Source organism: Mobula birostris, chromosome 24, assembly GCF_030028105.1.
Source record: "Mobula birostris isolate sMobBir1 chromosome 24, sMobBir1.hap1, whole genome shotgun sequence".
Taxonomy (NCBI): domain Eukaryota; kingdom Metazoa; phylum Chordata; class Chondrichthyes; order Myliobatiformes; family Myliobatidae; genus Mobula; species Mobula birostris.
This window is the reverse complement of record NC_092393.1, coordinates 60,202,302-60,217,371: the sequence shown is the minus strand read 5'-3', so window position 1 is coordinate 60,217,371 and position 15,070 is coordinate 60,202,302. Positions and strand designations below refer to the sequence as shown.

Below are 15,070 nucleotides of genomic sequence, written 5' to 3'. Positions count from 1 at the left end.
CAACCCCATCTGAGGATGTGCTAGGGTAGCCTGCCAATTATCGTCATGTTTCCGGTGCCAAAGTAGCATGCCCACAACTATTAGGTCTTTGGAACGTGGGAGGAAACTGCGGCACCCAGAGAATACCTGCACAGCTCGTACATTGTCTGTATGACCAGACAGGCTCGGGAAAGAGGGGCAGGACCCACCCTCAATGTCTGACGAACAGCCTCTACCTCTCCACCATCAGAGTTATGAACACAAATTCTCTATTTTGCTCTGCTTTTGCACTATTTTTAATATATTTTCATTGTATCACATAGTAATTTTTTTATGTCTTGCACTGTACTGCTGCTGCAAACAATATCATCATCATTATGTGCCACGTTGTATGACATGGGTGATCATAGTCTTTGAACATGATAGTTCTTGGGAAATTTTTCCACAGAAGTGGTTTGCCATTGCCTTCTTCTGGGCAGTGTCTTTACAAGACGGGTGACCCCAGCCATTATCAATACTCTTCAGAGATTGTCTGCCTGGCGTCAGTGGTCGCATAACCAGGACCTGTGATGTGTACTGGCTGTTCGTACGACCATCTACCACCTGCTCCCATGGCTTCACATGACCCTGATCAGGGGGGCTAAGCAGGTGCTCCACCTTGTCCAAAGGTGACCTGAAAGCCAGCAGAGGGAAGAAGAGTCCTACACTTCCTTTGGTGGAGATGTATCTCCACCCCACCACCTCATATGTCCGTGATAAAACCTCATTCTGATTCTGAATCATGGACGCTCAGTAAAGGCTGTAAATCAGATAAGGATGTGTTCCAGCATCAATACAACACCAGAGAATGGGTGAGGAAAAGAGACTTTTGAGTCGAACCTTCATATGGGCGGAAGGATTTGAGGGAATGGGTTTAAAATGAACTGGGGTGGAATTTACCTGGAACCTCAGGGGCAATTTTTTTCACCCAGAGAGTGGCTAATATATGGAAGTGGTTGAGGTGGACACGTTGGTCAGGGTAGATGATGGATGTTCCTTCCCAGCTGTCTGTGACACACAAGGCTGGGCAGTACTATACGGAGAGCAGGCTGGTGCCCATGTAGCAGGCTCCCCCTCTCCACACAGCTGATGAATCCAAAGGAACAACAAACACCGATACAGTTTGACATCACTGACTGCCTTAGGGACTCCAGCTCTGGACTTTTCCTCTGAGTTTACTCCCGAAGCCTTCCCCACAAGTGGGTATAGCCATGAGGCTGCGGACGTTTGAGATCCGAGTTTTCCTTCTAGCTGAGTTGACGAGCCCGCTTTGCCGAAAGCAACTGGCTTAAAGGCACCAGTAACCCGCCTTTGCCCCTTCTCCTGTCAGTAAAAACAGTTCTGTTGGGCTTAGTAGCTAAGCCACATGTGAAGGCCAGGAGCTGGACTTGGTTGTTAGAGGCTATTTGAGACACACACCATTGGGAGCATTTAACAAGTAGTGGAAGTTTGTCCCCATTACCACCCCTGGCTATAACAACCTTAAGGTTGTTATATGGGTTAGGGTTAGGTTGCATTCACAACATTTAAGAGATACTTGGGCAGGTACAGGGATAGGAAAGGTTAAAGAGATCCACTTCGCTGTGCCAGACACTGACAAATGGATCTCAGATGGGATCTGATGGATCTCTGATGAAGAGCCGTTAGCTGCTTGGGTTACAAACACATGAACTTTACCTCTGGGTTCAGTCTCTGTGCTCTGGCCCTGTTCCATGGACGAACAGACCCAACCTGAGGTGACTGCTCAGATGTTCTTCCCCTGCTTGTGCCTGGCATAGACCCACTCAGCTTCAGAGTTGCCTGCTCCGCCAGACGTCCGACAATACTCGGAATGCTGCCGCATTAATTTATCTTTTCTTCCAGTTAACATGATTCCTATCCCAAAACCAGTGGTTCTGTACTGGATCCACCTGACGACCTGGAGACTAAAAGACACTGGAGCAGAATTGGGCCATTTGCCCCATTGAGTCTGATCTGCTACTCTATCATGGCTGATTTATTGTCCCTTTCAACGCCATTCTCCTGCCTTCTCCCTGTAACTTCTGACTCCCTGACTATCAACCTCTGCTTTAAAAAAAAACCCCAATGACTTGCTACAGACACAGCCATCTGTGGAAATGAATTCCACCGATTCACTACCCTCTGGCTAACGAAATTCCTCTTCTTCTCCGTTCTAAATATACATCCCTCTATTCTATGTTTGTGCCCTGTGGTTCTGGACTCTCCCACCATTGGAAATACCCTCTCCATTTCCATTCTATTGAAGCCTTTCAATATTCGATATGTTTCACTGAGATCTCCCATCATTCTTCTAAACTCCAGAGTCATCAAATGCTCCTCATGTGTTAACCCTTTTATTCCTGGAATCATTCTCATGAACGTCCTCTTGACTCTCTCCAATGCCAGAACATTTTTTATTAGGTACTTAATCAATAAGGGCATGAAATGTTATGGGGAGAAGGCAGGAGAATGGGATTAAGAGGGATAATAAATCAGCCATGGTGGAATGGTAGAGCAGACTCGATGGACTGAATGGCCTAATTCTGCTCCTCTGTCTTATGGTCTTACAGACAATGAGCTCAGGGCCTTGAGTGAGTGGGACTGTGACCCAGGAGACGGGCAGATTTGGACAGTCTCCTCTTTACAAGGGGGAAAGTTGAGTCAGAGTGGAGGGGTCAGCTCCGTATGAGAACCCCAGCAGCATTGTGACTAAAATGGGACTTCTGCAGGGAAAATGCTCACGTCTTAATGAAGGTTTAGAGATGAGGTCCACAGCTTAGCTCAGACATTTTTTTTAGATTATGAGAACACTCAGTCCTCTTTTATTGTCATTTAGAAATGCATACATGCATTAAGAAATGATACAATGTTCCTCCGGAGTGATATCACAGAAAACAGGACAAACCAAAGACTAACACTGACAGAACCACATAATTATAACATATAGTTACAGCAGTGCAAAGCAATACCGTAATTTGATGAAGAACAAACCATGGGCACGGTAAATAAAGTCTCAAAAGTCCCGGAGTCGATCGACTCCCGGGTCCCCAATAGCAGGCGGCAAAAGGGAGAAACTCCCTGCCATAAACCTCCAGGCACCGTCAACCTGCCGATGCCTTGGAAGCAGCCGACTACAGTTAACACTGAGTCCATCCGTCGGAAAACTTCAAGCTTCCGACCAGCCTCTCCGATACAGCCTCCCGAGCGCCATCCTCTGCTGAGCGCCTTCGACCTCGCCCCGGCCGCTGAAACACGCAAAGCCGAGGATTTCGGGGCCTTCTGCTCCGGAGATTCTGGTTACCACACAGTAGCAGCGGCAGCAAAGTGGGCATTTCAGAAGTTTTCCAGATGTTCCTCCATAATCTCACGTCCGTCTCCATCAAATCAGAATTGTGCACGGTCCCCTACTTGACAGATAACAGACATCATCACCGAAGTGGCCGCGCGCGCTGCCATCGCGTCACCATCATCTCCTCCTCCTTCAATTTCTGCCCAGTGACTGAGCAACTGTGGAAATCTCAGACACTGCCAGCATAAGGGGGCGTGAAAGCCCATGGCCACACCTTAGATGGATCATCGGCAGGTCCTTTCATTACGCTTGCGCCATTGCCCTCTGAGTTATTGCAACAGCAGAGGTGCAGAGCTTGGGTGTTTTTTAGTCTCGGTGATTTCTGGCACCAGCGTACCCTCGTACTCTGTATAAGTTGAAAGTATATTTATTATCAAAGTATGTATCCATCATACAACCTTTAGATTTGTCTCCTTGCAGGCAGCCATAAAGCAAAGAAACCCAAAAGAACCCATAAAAAATGACCGTCAAACATCCAATGTACAGAGGTTAAAGAAAAGCAAATCGTGCAACAATAAAAGTAGGCAAATCGCATTCAGCACAAAAGTGAGTCCAGAGACACGAAGCCCGGAGCAGCTGACAGCCTCAGTCAGTCCAGCACAGGGCTGAGTAGACGCCGTGGAGCAGTGAACAGAACTGCCCTCAGTAACCAGGTTACTCCAATGCCAGCTAATCCCCAGGGCAGCACTGCACTCAGCCCATCAGAAAACTTCCCTTCGTCCTATCCATCCCTCCCCCATCCTCTCTGCTGCTAAAAATTAACCTGCCTTCTCTTTTTCCCACTTCTGACAAAGGATACGTATCCTCAAAGGTAACAGGTCTCCGTTCTCCACGCATGTCTGACACAGTAGCATCCCAGTTAATGTAATGCGTAACAGTGCCAGCACTTGGTGTTTGCTTCCTGCTGCTGTCTGTGAGAGGTTTGTACGTTCTCCGCTTCCTCCCGCATTCCAAAGACGTACAGGTTAGGGTTAGTACGTTGTGAGCGTGCTATGTTGGCGCTGGAACGTGTGGTAACCCAGCACGTTCACAGGTTATATTGATTGTTAACACACACAGAGCATTTCACTGGTTTTCGATGTACAATTAATAAATCTGATTCTAAATCAGATGGGTTTTTGCTTTAATTAAAATCAAACCTTTCTTGCTTCGACCTCTGGGGTTTGTTTGCATAATTACTCTTTCCTGTTAATAATCGCAGCAATCTATTTGCCTGTATGAATATGCTGCCTGCTGGTTACTGAGCGAGCTGTAAATATAATTCTAGATTGGAGACGGGGCCACAGATATACAGGGTTGAATCCTTAGCTGGATGGCTCCCGAGCTGTTCTTGGTACCTCTGAATGACCTTGGCTATGAGAACAGTTAATCTGTCCTCACCCCTCACTCCCATTCCTATCTGCCTCACACGTCTGATTCAGATTCAGATTTATGTATCACATACATCAAAGCATACAGTGAAATGTGTTGTGAAACACAGTCCAAGGAGGTGCTGGGGGCAGTGCACAGGTGTTGCCACACTCCAGCACTAACATAGCATGCCCATAACTTAGTAACCCTAACCTGTACGTGTTTGCAGTGTGGAAGGAAACCCACACAGTCACAGGGAGAACATACAAGTGTCTTACAGGCGGCGGAGGGAATTGAACCCCAATCTTACAGCAAGCACTGTACAGCATAACGCTAACTGCTATGCTAACCTTTTGCCTCTCTGACCCTGTGTTGTCAGAGGACTGTGCAGGTTGGCAGTGGATCTTTGCACGGCAGATGTTAGGCAGCTCATTCCCTTATCTGCTTCAGTGAAGGAATCGCAAGCGGGCGCCAAGTGTGCAGGTACGTTGGTGTTGCCTGCTCAGTAACTGAGGTTGGGGTGACCTTGGTTCTGCACTGGAGAGAGTGCGGATTGATCACTTGCCGTTTGGCTTGTGGAGTAGATTGTCTCCAGCAGAGAGCTGGCTGGGGGCGAAGTGTAACAATGCACCAAAAGGTTAGAGAAACGACTACATGCTGTTGGCAGGTTTTTCCAAGGTCACTAAGACAGCTTGTACCAGGAACTGTGTCATTACTGTGGCCATCTGCACCAGCCTTTATTAGCTCTATGTGTCACATCGAAACAGACAGTGAAATGCATCGTTTGCGTCAACGACCAACTCTGTCCGACGATGTGCTGGGGCAGCCGGCAAGTGTCACCATGCGTCGGGCACCAGCTCGGCATGCCCACAGCTCACTAACCCCTATGTCTTTGGAATGTGTGAGGAAACTGGAGCGCCAGAGGAATCCCACGTGGTCATAGGAAGAAAGTGCTCCCTACTGAGAACGGGGGGAATCGAACCCTGATCGCTGCTCTACCATGCTGCTGACACAGCAGTATAGTAATGCACTTGTCAGTACGTTCACTATTTACATAGTTTGCTGTCCGGTACACAATCATCCCGCTGTCTGCATCTTCACTCACTTCTTGCCTCGTTCTGTTGGGCCGTGATTCAGTCTCGGTGGATTACTAACAGTGTGAGCAGTGCAGATAAACAATAAGGTGCAAGACCAGAATGAGGTAGACGGTGAAATCAAAGGTCCATCTTACAGTAGGGAGCCATTCAGTAGTCTTATAACAGCAGGGTGGAAACTGTCCTTCAGCCTGGTGGTGGGTTTTGTACCCTCTGTCCGACGGGGGAGGAAAGAAGAGAGGATGTCCAAGGTTGGTGTTGTGTTTAATTATGCTGGCTGCTTTACTGAGGCAGCAAGAAGTACAGACAGAGTCCATGAAAGGGTGGTTTGTTTCTGTGATGTGCTGAGCTGTGTCCACAACTCTCTGCAATTTCTTGTAGTCTCGGCCAGAGCCCTGATGTATCCAGAGATAGGATGCTTTCTACGGTGATAAGAGTTGACGGGGACATACCGAATTTCTGTAGCCTCCTAAGGAAGTAGAGGCGTTGGTGCACTTTCTTGGCTGTGACGTCTTCGTGGTTGTCTAGGACAGGCTGCTGACGATATTCACTCCTAGCACTTGAAGCTCTCAGCCTCGACACCATTGATGTGGATAGGAGGGTGTGCACTGCCCCTTCCTCTGGCCAGGCGGCGATGAGTGTGCGGAGAGTGGAGTAGGAGACTGAGGCTGCAACCTCGTGGAGCACTGGCTGTGGTCAGTCGGTCAGGAAATTTAGGATCCAGTTGCAGAGGGAGGTGTAGCCTCCCAGAGTTCTGGCTTTGGGGATGAGTTTGCTTGGAATGATAAAGATCAAATCAAATCCACAAGGATTATGCTGAGGAAGCCTGCAATTGTCACCATGCTTCTGGCACCAACATAGCACGCCCACAACTTAATAACCCTTTGGACTATGGGAGGAAACTGGAGCACCTGGAGGAAACCCAGGTGCTCATGGGGACAATGTATAAACTCCTTACAGATGGCGATGGGAATCGAACCCCGATCAGGGATTGCTGGCACTGTAAAGCAATAACTGCTATGCTACTGTGCCACGCAGTATAGTATTGAAGACAGAACTGTAGTCAATGAGCAATGGGGATTCCAGTCTGGAGATCAAGAATGCTACAAGAGGTGCAGGTGTGATCTCCGGAAAGCCATCTCATAGGTGAAGTGGAGATTCCGGACCGGACTGGAATCAACGAGGGATGCTCGACAGCTGTGGCAGAGTTTGAAAGCCGTAACCTCCTACAAGTTAAATCTTACAACATAGAGAACAGTCGAACTTCACTTCCAGATGAGCTCAATGCTGTCTCTGCTCGCTTTGAGCACCAGAACGGGGAGGAACCATTGCGCACACCCCCATGTCTCCCGATGATCCTTCAGTCTCAGTGTCTGAAGATGACGTGCGGGCTGACTTTAAGAGAGTGAAGCTAAGGAAAGCATTCGGTCCGGACAAAGTACCTGACCAAGTACTGAAGACCTGTGCCAACCAACTGGCTGGTGTATTCACAGATATCTTCAACCTCTCGCTGCAGCAGAGTATGGAACCAACCGGCTTCAAACAGGCTTCAGTCATACCGGTGCCCAAGAAGAACATGGTGAGCTGCCTCAATGACTGTCACCAGAGGCAATTACGTCCACAGTGATGAAGTGTTTGAGAGGCTGGTGTTGAAGCATATCAGCTCCTGTCTGAATGGTGACTTAGATCTGATTCGAATCGCCCACTGGAACAGGTCCACAACAGATGCCATCTCATTGGCTTTTCACACAACCCTGGAACATCTGGACAGCAAATATTCATACATCAGGATGCTCTTTATCGATTACAGCTCAGCATTAAATACCAACTCCCCTCAAAAGTAGTCAGTTAACTCCAAAACCCCCTTGTGCAATTGGATCCTGGGTTTCCTCTCTTGCAGACCCCAGTCAGTTCGGATTGGCAAGAACATGTCCTCCACAACCTCCGTCAGCACAGGAGTACCACAGGGATGTGAGCTTAGCCTCCTGCTCTACTCACTTTACACCCATGACCGTGTGGCTAAGTACAGCTCCAACACCATATTCAAGTTTGCTGATGACTCCACTGTGGTGGGCTGTATCAAAGGTGGTGATGAATCAGCATACAGGAGGGAGATTGAAAATTTGGCCTCGTGTTGTAATAACAACAACCTCTCACTCAATGTCAACAAGACCAAGGAACTGATTGTCGGCCTCAGGAGAGGGAAACCAGAGGTCCATGAGCCAGTACTCATCGGAGGATCAGAGGTGGAGAGGGTCAGTAACTTTAAATTCCTGGCTGTCACTATCTCAGAGGACCTGTCCTGGACACTTCACATAAACGTAATTGCAAAGAAAGCACGACAGCATCTCTGCTTCCTCAGGAGTCTGCAGAGATTCAGCATGTCATCGAAAACCGTGGCAAGCTTTATAGATGTGTGGTGGAAAGTGTGCTGACCGGCCCAAGGCGGCCTGGTATGGGAACACCGATGTGTTTGAGCGGAGAATCCTACAAAAACTGGTAGATTCAGCCAAGTAAATCTCTCCCACCACTGAGCATATTTACATGAAATGCTACAGTGGAAAGGCAGAAAACATCATCAAAGATCCTCACCACCCAGGCTATGCTCTTTTCTCACTGCTGCCATCAGGTAGAAGGTACAGGAGCCTCAGGCCTCACACCAGCAGGTTCAAGAACAGTTACTACCCCTCAACCATCAGGCTTTTGAACAAAAAGGGACAACTACTCTCATTCTACTTCTGCCGTTCCCACAACCAATGGCCTCACTTTAAGGACTCTTTGTCTTGTTATTTCATGCTGTCCTTATTTATTGCTATTTATTTATATCTGCATTACAGTTTGCTCTGCTTTGATCCTGTTTACAGTTACTGTTCTATAGATTTGCTGAGTATGCCCGCAGAAGAAGAATCCCAGGGTTGTATGAGGTGACATGTATGCACTCTGATAATAAATTTACAGCATCAGAAGAATTTTTTAATGCTATTGTGGCCACGATATTAAAGACACTATTCATATTTTGATACTTCGAGTGAATTTATTGTAGTATTTTCTTAACTTTGTTTTAAATCATCATCATTACGTGCGCTGTCATATGATGTGAGCGATCGTAGTCTTTCCATGACCATAATTGTTCTTGGCAAATTTTTCTTCTGGGCAGTGTCTTTACAAGACAGGTGACCCCAGCCATTATCAAAACTCTTCAGAGATTGTCTGCCTGATGTCAGTGGCCGCATAACCAGAACTTGTGATCTGCACCGGCTGCTCCCATGGTTTCACGTGGGGGTGGGGGATAAGCGGGTGCTACATGCAGGCTAGTGGGGGGAAGGAGCACCCTACACCTCCTTTGTTTGAGAGGTATCTCCACCTCACCATCCAGCTGTTTTAAAGCCAAAAAGTTATTCCATTGTCCCAGACAAATCCCAATTAAACTATAAGACATAAGAGCTGAACTAAGCAATTCTGCCCATCGAATCTTATTTCTTCAGCGGTTTGATCGGAGCACAACTGCGCAAGCACGTGGATGTCAGCCAGTGAGAACAGCGAGAAGAGTTTAAAAGGAAACAGCTTTATAGAGCGGGTTTTGAAGTAGAGGGAGACAGAGTAAGAAGGCTTTGGCTCAATGGGTCTTCGGCGATAACGGGCTGAGGCCAGGTAGGTTGCCTGTGTAGAATACAAACAGGAAGTATGTGTGTGAGGCCGGTGTTCTGTGCTGAGTGTCAGATGTGGGAAGTCTTGGAGCCAGGTGCGTTGAGCTGCAACTCCTTAGGGACCGCCTTAGGGAACTGGAGATGCAGCTCGATGACCTTCCTCTTGTCTGGGAAAGTGAGGAGGTGATAGAGAGGAGCTCCAGGCAGGTAGTCACACCGGGACCTGGGGAGACAGATAGGTGGGTAACAGTCAGGAGAGGGAAGGGCAGGAGTCAGAGGCTAGAGAGTACCCCTGTGGCTGTACTCCTTGACAATAAGTACTCCTGTTTGAGTACTGTTGGGGGAACGGACTACCTGGGGGAAGCAACAGTGGCCGTGCCTCTGGCACAGAGTCTGGCCCTGTGGCTCAGAAGGGTAGGGAAAGGAAGAGGATGGCAGCAGTGATAGGGGACTCTATAGTTAGGGGGTCAGACAGGCGATTCTGTGGACGCAGGAAAGAAGCACAGATGGTAGTTTGCCTCCCAGGTGCCAGGGTCCGGGACATTTCTGATTGCGTCCATGATATCCTGAAGTGGGAAGGAGAACAGCCAGAGGCCGTGGTACATATTGGTACCAACGACATAGGCAGAAAAAGGGAGGAGGTCCAGAAAGCAGATTACAGGGAGTTAGGAAGGAAGTTGAGAAGCAGGACCTCAAAGGTTGTCATTTCGGGATCACTGCCTGTGCCACGACAGTGAGTATAAGAATAGAGTGAGGTGGAGGATAAATGTGTGGCTGAGGGATTGGAGCAGGGGGCAGGGATTCAAATTTCTATATCATTGGGACCTCTTTTGGGGCAGGAGTGACCTGTACAAAAAGGACGGGTTGCACTTGAATCCCAGGGGGACCAATATCCTGGCGGGGAGGTTTGCTAAGGCTACTGGGGAGAGTTTAAACTAGGATTGCTGGGGAGTGGGAACCAAACTGGAGATGGAGGAAGGGGCTGTTGGCTCACAAATAGAGAAAGCTTGGAGACAGTGCAAGAGGGAGGATAGGCAGGTGATAGAGAAGGGACGCACTCAGACCGATGGTTTGAGATGTGTCTATTTTAATGCAAGGAGTATTATCAGTACTTGGAGCTGTGATGTTGTGGCCATTACAGAGACTTGGATGTCTCAGGAGCAGGAGTGGTTACTTTGAGAGCCAGGCTTTAGATGTTTCAGAAAGGACAGGGAGGGAGGCAAAAGAGGTGGGGGCATGGCACTGCTGATCAGAGATATTGTCACAACTGCAGAAAAGGAGGAAGACATGGAAGGATTGTCTATAGAGTCTCTGTGGGTGGAAGTTAGGAACAGGAAGGGGGGAAATAACTACTGGGTGTTTTTTAAAGACCACCCAATAGTAACAGGGACATCAAGCAGCGGATAGGGAGACTGATTCTGGAAAGATGTAATAATAACAGGGTTGTCATTGTGGGAGCTTTTAATTTCCCAAATATCGATTGGCATGTCCCTAGAGCAAGGGGTTTAGATGGGGTGGAGTTTGTTAGATGTGTTCAAGAAGGTCTCTTGACACAATATGCAGATAAGCCCACAAGAGGAGAGGCTGTACTTAATCTGGTATTGGGAAATGAACCTGGTCAGGTGTCAGATCTCTCAGTGGGAGAGCATTTTGGAGATAGTGATCACAATCCTCTCCTTTATCATAGCATTGGAGAGGGATAGGAACAGACAAGTTAGGAAAGCATTTAATTGGAGTAAGGGGAAATATGAGGCTATTAGGCAAGAAGTTGGAAGCATAAATTGGGAACAGATGTTCTCAGGGAAATGTACGGAAGAAATGTGGCAAATGTTCTAGGGATATTTGCGTAGAGTTCTGCATAGGTACGTTCCAATGAGACAGGGAAAGGATGGTAGGGTACAGGAACCGCGGTGTACAAAGGCTGTTGTAAATCTAGTCAAGAAGAAAAGAAGGCTTACGAAAGGTTCAAAAAACTAGGTAATGATAGAGATCTAGAAGATTATAAGGCTAGCAGGAAGAAGCTTAAAAAAGAAATTAGGAGAGCCAGAAAGGGCCATGAGAAGGCCTTGGCGGGCAGGATTAAGGAAAACCCCAAGGCATTCTACAAGTACGTGAAGAGCAAGAGGATTAGACGTGAGAGAATAGGACCAATCAAGTGTGACAGTGGAAAAGTGTGTATGGAACCGGAGGAGATGGCAGAGATACTTAATGAGTACTTTGCTGTGTACATACATCTATTGATGCTTCTGGACACATCTTCAGTGATGTTCCTGGAATCATCGGGTGTTTCGGGTCTTTCAGCATTATACAACCTCCTCCAGGTGACCCAGCCGGGGCTGATCAGACCCCAGCTTGTGTCCAGATGGCTAGCTACTTATGACTCCATGGCTCCCCTCTTTTGAGCCACAGCCATCTTGAGGCCCTCTCTGCCGCATCGGTGGTACTGCGGATGGCTCTCCTCTTCCTCTCTCCCTCGATGCCCAAAATGCTGAAGGCTGTAACTAAGGAACGGGCTACGAATCCCCTACAACCAACCTCCACTGGGAGACACCTCGCTCTCCATCCAGCCTGCTGACAGTTGCTGACTTCAGCGCTTTCATCTCCTGCCTGATGTTGTGGATCCTCAATGCTCTTTGGTTCTTTGAGTAAAATGTTTTGGAGCCTTCCTTCTCCTCTTCTCCGAACCGTTCAGCTGAGATACTAACAATAATTGTTGTCATGGCTTGCAGCTTCCTATCAACCCCTCCCTTCACCGTTGCCTCCAGAATTTGGTTAACATCGTTATCAAACTGCTTCCACAGTGAAGTCATGTTAGCTGCAGGCCATTTGATCCACCTCCTGTTAGACTTCATGTTCGAGGGATTAGTTTGCAACACTTGGAGGTTCCGGGCACTATGGGGTGACTCCGGGCCTGGCCCCTCCTTCGTCTCACCAGGTTGGACACCTTCGTATTGTGCTGCTCCTGCTCCCGCCAAACACTTCATCCTCACTTGGTGGATCTTCAAGCCGCGATCGTTCTTGCAGATTTTGCCACATGCACACTGCTTCCTCATCGTCGTTTGTTCATTGCCTGGGTCTGATGTCATTGTGTCCATCCGACTGGGGTGCTCATCCTCCCCCCTTCTCGGGCACCCCTGGGGGTATCTTTTCCTTAGATCCTTTGTAGCTTTTGTGGGGGTCCTCCTCTCAGAGGACACAGATTGGGTTGCCAGCCCGTTCTGCCCCGGTTGCCGTCTCTCTGGGCTGTCACTGCCAGTATTCACTATGGAAAAGGATCTTGGCGATTGTAGGGATGACTTCAAGCAGACTGAAAAGCTTGAGCATGTCGATATTAAGAAAGAGGATGTGCTGGAGTTTTTGGAAAGCATCAAGTTGGATAAGTCACTAGGACCGGACGAGATGTACCACAGGCTACTGTGGGAGGTGAGGGAGGAGATTGCTGAGCCTCTGGCGATGATCTTTGCATCATCAGTGGGGACAGGAGAGGTTCCGGAGAACTGGACGATTGTGGATGTTGTTCCATTATTCAAGAAAGGAAGTAGAGATAGCCCAGGAAATTATAGACCAGTGAGTCTTACTTCAGTGGTTGGTAAGTTGATGGAGAAGATCCTGAGAGGCAGGATTTATGAACATTTGGAGAGGCATAATATGATTAGGAATAGTCAGCATGGCTTTGTCAAAGGCAGTTTGTACCTTACGTGCCTGACTGAATTTTTTGAGGATATGACTAAACACATTGATAAAGATAGAGCAGTAGCTGTAGTGGATATGGATTTGACAAGGTAACCCATGCAAGGCTTATTGAGAAAGTAAGGAGGCATTGGACCCAAGGGGGCATTGCTTTGTGGATCCAGAACCGGCTTGTCCACAGTGTGGTTGTAGACAGGTGATATTCTGCGTGGAGGTCGGTCATCAGTGGTGTGTCTCTGGGATCTGTCCTGGGACCCCTGCTCTGTGTGATTTTTATAAATAACCTGGATGAAGAAGTGGAGGGATGGGTTAATAAATTTACTAATGACACAAAGGTCGGGGTGTTTTAAGGTGCATGGAAGAGGAGATATCAGGGGTAAGTTTTTTACGCAGAGAGTGGTGAGTGTGTGGAATGGGCTGCCGGTGACTGTGGTGGAGGCGGATGTGATAGGGTCTTTTAAGAGACTCCTGGACAGGTACATGGAGCTCAGGAAAAATAGAGGGCTATGGGTAACCCTGGGTAATTTCTAAGGTAAGGACATGTTCAGCAGAGTTTTGTGGGCCGAAGGGCCTGTATTGTGCTGTAGGTTTTCTATGTTCTATGTTTCTATGAATCAGCTCCATTATTCCATCACAATTGATTTATTTTCCCTCTCAACCCCTTTATCCCGTAACCTTTGACACCCTGACCATAATCAAGAACTAATCTTGCTAATCAAGAACCTATCAACCTCTCCCTTAAATATACCCAGTGACTTGGCCTACACAGTTGTCTGTGGTAATGAATTCCACAGATTCACCACCCTCTGGCTGAAGACATTTTTCTTCATCTCTGTTCTACATGGATGTCCCTCAATTCTGAGGCTGTGCCCTCTGGTCCAAGACTCCCCCACTACAGGAAATATCCTCTGCACATCCATTCTATCCGGGCCTTTCAATATTCAGAAGGTTTCAATGAGATACTCCTCATTCTTTTAAACTCCAGTGGGTACAGGCCTAGAGCCTCATACGTTACCCTTTCATTTCTGGGATCATTCTCATGACCCTCCTTTGGAGCCCCACCCACGCCAGCACACCCTTTCGTAGATAAGAGGCCCAGCCTGTTTATAGTACAGGTGCCTTATAAAGCCTCAGCATTACATCCTTGTTTTTATATTCCAGACCTCTCAAAACAAATGCTAACATTGCATTTGCCTTCTTTATTAACGACTCAGTCTGTAAGTTCACCTTTAGGGAATCCTGCACGAGGACTGCCAACTCACTTTGCACCTTTGATTTTTGACGAGTTCCTTGTAACTATTTTTAACTTTGAAAATGCATCCAGATTTTCCAAAAATAATGCCTTCCTCTGCAGTTCCTGGAATTCCGCCTGGAATATTAAAAGGAAGCTGTCTGTGCTGTGGGCAGAGGCATCCTTCAGAGCTCTACAGCATCGATCACAGAAGCTCTATCAAATCAGAATTCCACACAAGGTTTTAGAACCAGGACACAAAGGTTTGGTTAGTGACGTGGGATTTCTATCTTATACTGATTGTTCTATTTATTATAAATTATTGTAATTGCACGTTGCAGATTTAGATGGAGGTGTCACGTAAAGATTTTTACTCCTCATGTATGTGAAGGATGTAAGAAATAAAGTCAATTCAATTCAAGGCGGAAGCTGCTTTTGCAGAGCTCAGACAGCGGTTCAGGACGTTTTGGTCACACCCGACCCGTCCCTTCATTGTGGAGGTGGGTGCCTTGGATGTCAGGGTGGGTGCAGTGTTGTCTCAACAGGCACCTTTGGGCAATAAACTGCACCCGTGTGCATTCTTTTGCAGGCAATTATCCGCGGCAGAGGTGAAGTACAACATCGGAAATAGAGAGCTGCTCGCGGTCAAGTTGGCTCTAGAGGAATGGTGTCACTGGCTCGAGGGGACCAA

The 15,070-nt window shown here is 47.7% G+C and overlaps 1 protein-coding gene across 1 annotated transcript in view; it reads left to right on the top strand.

Moving 5' to 3' along the window:
• The window catches only part of LOC140187197 (syntaxin-binding protein 4-like), a 104,553-nt gene extending 98,279 nt beyond the window's left edge, over nt 1–6,274 (top strand). Inside the window, 1 exon segment of the mRNA XM_072242260.1 lies at nt 6,193–6,274. Within this exon segment, the coding sequence (XP_072098361.1) occupies nt 6,193–6,242 (50 nt within the window). The 3' untranslated portion in view covers nt 6,243–6,274.
• Nucleotides 6,275–15,070: the final 8,796 nt, after the last annotated feature.